Here is a 4,269-nt window from a genome sequence, read left to right on the forward strand (position 1 = left end):
TTTTTTGTTCTGTTTCTGTTCACTTTCCAATTAAACTTTTAATAACATTTTATTTATTTATTTATTCAGTCATTCAATTTATATCCCGCCCTCCCTGCCATGGCAGGATCAGAGTGGCTTACACAAAATTCCGAAGATTTTGTTGGGCTCTTCGGAGTCTTGGGTTTGAGAGAAGGATTTGAGACATATGATCCGGAGCAGGAAAGAAACAAGGCAAAGCAAGACTTCAAAACAAATGCTAAGAGTAGCAATGCTGATGATGAACACTAATAACAAAGCAAATCTTGACTCTCCAGGGAAAGGGGGTTTGCCCGTCTGTATAAGGGAGACGCTTAAAAAAGAAAACACTGCACGGTGAAAGGAAGAATATGGCTACTAGTTTTGTCCTTTGTGTTGTGAAATACATTTGATTTTTTAAAAAGGTCTGTTTGAAACTAACATCGACTTTCTATTGGGTGATCGAACAATTTCCTCACCGCCTCAGTTCACTGCCCCCTCCCCTCGAATGTGTTAAATGTTGCGAGGGCAGTCGGAGGGAGGTTGCTGACCAAGGGGCAAAGACTCGCTTGTTAGCCAGTTCAAGCAGGAGACTCAAAAGCTTCGGTGGCTTCATACCACCAGAAATAGAATTTAAGAAAGGTTTTTAAAAACACCTAATGACAACGAAATTATGGGTTCTGAAATGAGAGTACTTTAAAAAATATAAAGATTTTTGAATATGATTTTAAGTTTTGCCCTGCGGCATCATCTTTATATCCCATGAGAAATGAAATGTGAACTCAATAAAATCACACAAAATTGTATGGAGAGAGAGAGAGAGAGAGAGAGAGAGAGAGAGAGAGAGAGAGAGAGAGAGACTGGCTAAGTCACTCAGTAATCTTCATGGCAGAGTGGGGTTCAGACATTGGTTAATATTAGTTAATATGGATACAGGTCAGATACTATTTTAGGGGGAAAAGTTTGGTCCATTTTTTTTGGGGGGGGGGGGGTTCAGCCCCTGGAAATCTCTTAGCCTCGGCCTACTGGAAACGGAGCTCCAAAACACTGTCTTCCTTTGAGGGGGAAACTGTTCAAACCACCCCGTGGGAAGTCTTCCTGAGCAAAGACTTCAAATCGTCCCAGGACCGATACTTACTTCCACTAGGAATTACTTTCTTTTTCTTGTGTAGCAGCTGTTTGGTATTTTAAACTAAGAACGGAGTCCACCTACTGATAAACTCATTGCTTTAGCCCGTTGGTTCTGCACATGTCACTAAAGCAGCTTGTGTTTTAAATAACGAGTTGTACTTTATTTTTGTTATTCGTTAATGAAGATGAACACAAAACGCTCTGCCTTGGTTTTTTTTTTTGGGGGGGGGGTGTCACACTTTGCACTCCTGAATGCGTTTGTTGGCGAGAAATTCCATTTACTGGTGTACAGTCGGTGTGAATCAAATGAACTCAGAATTGCAGTTATGGCTAACTGAAAATACAAGCCGCATATTACTGAAACACGGTGGGAAGAAAACAGGCTGCCACACTTAAAAAATAATCTCTAGCGTGAAATGTGTTTTGATTCAAATGTACACATGCGAGGCAAACAAATCCAAGCTATTTTGCTCTCGTTTAAAATCGCAGGGTGTCCAGGCTTCGTTGTCCTTAAGAAATGACATAGCTTTTTCCTCCACTTAAAATATTTTGTGACATCTTGCTCACCCACTCTGCCTCTTCCCCTCACCCAGTCCAGTCCCCTCCTCAGATATTTTAGTGCCCACATTCTTGGGGTGTGTGTGTGTGTGTGTGTGTGTGTAGGGGCTTACTTTGCATTTAGCAAGATACATAAGTCTGCCAATCTCTAATAGATGACGAACCTAGCTACTAAGGAGAAAGCTTGTGTGTCGGGGGCGGGGGAGAGAGATTTTGTGTGTGTGTGTGGGGGGGAGCAAAAGTAAAAAAGCCAGGAGGGAGTGGAATGGAGACGGTGTGCGGGGAGGGGGGGAGGGAAGAGAAGAGTCGAGTCTTTGGCGGGTTCAGCGCTTTTTCGCTGTTTGGAGTAAATGAGGGGAATGTAGATTTTCTGGGGCCAATGGCGAGGCTAGGCTGGGCGCCGAGCTGCTGATTGGCTGGGCGGAGGTTCTTAGCCTGTGCGTCGCCCCTAGTTCATGTCTACTGAAGTGAGTCCAGCTGGCGCCAGAGCTGACATAGGATGCTTTGGGGATGTTACAAAAAAGGCCAGAATAAGTGGAGCTCGCCATCTGAGTAAGAGCCTCCTCTCTCTCGCTCTCCTCCTTCGCCTCTCCCTCACTCCCTCTTTTCTGCATTTCCATCCTCCAAACAATCATCCGTCACCCCCACCCCCACCCCCCGTTTACAACCTCATAAAGAAACTTTTCAAACATTTGGAGTTAGACTCGCTCTGCTTGGAAGAGCTCTCTGTAAGTATGTTTGTTAGTTTGAACGGGGAAGGGGTGGGGGTGGGGAAGGGAAAGGCGACTGGATTTATCCAGCAGGAGAAAACGCTTTCGAATTACTGGCGTGTGACTGCGTGTGTGTGTGTTTGTGTTTCTAAAAGCTCCGATAAGGGTGGGTGATATTTTTTGCTTTCAGTTGATCTCAACTGAATTCTTTTTTTTTTTTTTAACAAGCAGACGCAAATCAAAAAAGGACTATCTTCCTTCCCCCCTTATATTAAAACCGATCGGCAAAAAGTTGCTTTCATGACAACTTTGGGAAAAACCAGCGCTGTTTTCCAGGAGCTAACTTTTAAAAGGGGTTTGGGCGGAGTGGAAGTGGCAAGAGTGAAGACTTTGAGAGGAGGGGGAAAGCGGGAAGATCTGCAAAAGCGGGACCCTCTTTCATCTGTCTCCCCCCCTCCTCCCCCCTATTTATGACAACAAATGTGGCCGGACTGGATCGGGTTGGATATAGCCGGACGCGCGCTCGACGGCCTGGGTCTTCCTGTCCTGTGCTAACCTTTCCTTCCTCCTTACAGGTGGTGACCCCAGGTGTGCGGCCGGAGCGGCTGGCGACGACTTCCCTGCTCCAAAGAGGGACACGGTTACGTTTGACTCCTTTCCGAGGTCATCGGTGCTTTTGAGAGCTGTGCAGTTTTTGTTTTTGTTTTAAACAACTTAAGGGGGAAACAAAGAGAGACCCCGTTTTGGGTCCGAGGGAGGGGCTTAGGGGTGGAGTGGGGGAGAAAGCCACAGCTATGGAGGTCGCCACGGACCAGCCCCGCTGGATGGCCCACCACGCCGTTCTGAACGGGCAACACCCGGACTCGCACCACCCGGGACTGGCTCACAACTACATGGAACCGGCGCAGCTCCTACCTCCGGACGAAGTGGATGTCTTCTTCAACCACCTGGACTCCCAGGGCAACCCGTACTACGCCAACCCGGCCCACGCCAGGGCCCGAGTCTCCTACAGCCAGGCGCACGGTAAATCCCCCCCCACACACATACACACCCCCGGCGGGCTCGCTTCGGCTTCGGGTTTGGGCTCTTCTCCACCGAGCGGGGACGGGGAAGGTTTCTGGCTACAGAGCGAGGGCGATCCGGGTGGCTTGGCTTCCCTCCTCCTCTAAAAGACAAGCCCGGGGGGGGGTGGGGGGGGGGGGGGGAATGTAGGAGGCTGGCAGAGGAAAGGGAAGCGGCGTGCGCGACTGGGCCCGGGCGCGGGGGGGCGACGAGTAGAGAGACCGACTTCTCCGGCACAAGGCAGGAGAGCATTCCCCGTCTGGAGTGCTCTCTCCGGGGTCAGTGTACGTCCATGTGCGAGGGGGGGGGATGGCAGGGTGCTTCAAGAAGCCAGCAGCCGTGGCTAAGCCCGGGAGCCCCGCAGCAGCAGCACACAGGGCGCCGTCGCTCCCGCTGTCCTGGCGGAGGAAGCGGCCGGGGGAGAGACTCTGTCGCCGCGCCTGCCTCGCCCGCTGGGTTCGAAGGCAGCAGGAAGGTGGCGGGCGGGCGGCCGCGGTGCCCCAAGCAAGGAGCAGGGCAGGAGGCGGCTCGGGCTGGGGGTGGGGATCTTCCTTCCTTCCTCTCCTCCGCTGCCCTCCGCCCGACTGACGCCCGTTTCTCCCGCCCCGCAGCGCGCCTGACGGGGAGCCAGATGTGCCGGCCCCACTTGCTCCACAGCCCGGGCCTGCCGTGGCTGGACAGCGGCAAGGCGGCGCTCTCGGCGGCGGCGGCGGCCCACCACCACAACCCCTGGACGGTCAACCCCTTCGCCAAGGGGCCCCTCCACCCGTCGGCGGCCGGCGCGACCCCCGGAGCCCTCTCGGTCTACCCG

At 51.9% G+C, this 4,269-nt stretch overlaps 1 protein-coding gene across 1 annotated transcript in view; it reads left to right on the forward strand.

The window, feature by feature from the left end:
- Window positions 1–3,082: 3,082 nt before the first annotated feature.
- The window catches only part of GATA2 (GATA binding protein 2), an 11,752-nt gene continuing 10,565 nt past the window's right edge, over window positions 3,083–4,269 (forward strand). Inside the window, exons 1-2 of the mRNA XM_015426079.1 lie at window positions 3,083–3,419; window positions 4,070–4,260. Coding sequence (XP_015281565.1) covers window positions 3,191–3,419; window positions 4,070–4,260 — 420 coding nt within the window. The 5' untranslated portion in view covers window positions 3,083–3,190. The remainder of the gene's footprint in view (window positions 3,420–4,069; window positions 4,261–4,269) is intronic.

Source organism: Gekko japonicus, unplaced genomic scaffold (assembly GCF_001447785.1).
Source record: "Gekko japonicus isolate JY-2015 unplaced genomic scaffold, Gekko_japonicus_V1.1 scaffold69, whole genome shotgun sequence".
In the NCBI taxonomy this organism is placed as follows: Eukaryota; Metazoa; Chordata; class Lepidosauria; order Squamata; family Gekkonidae; genus Gekko; species Gekko japonicus.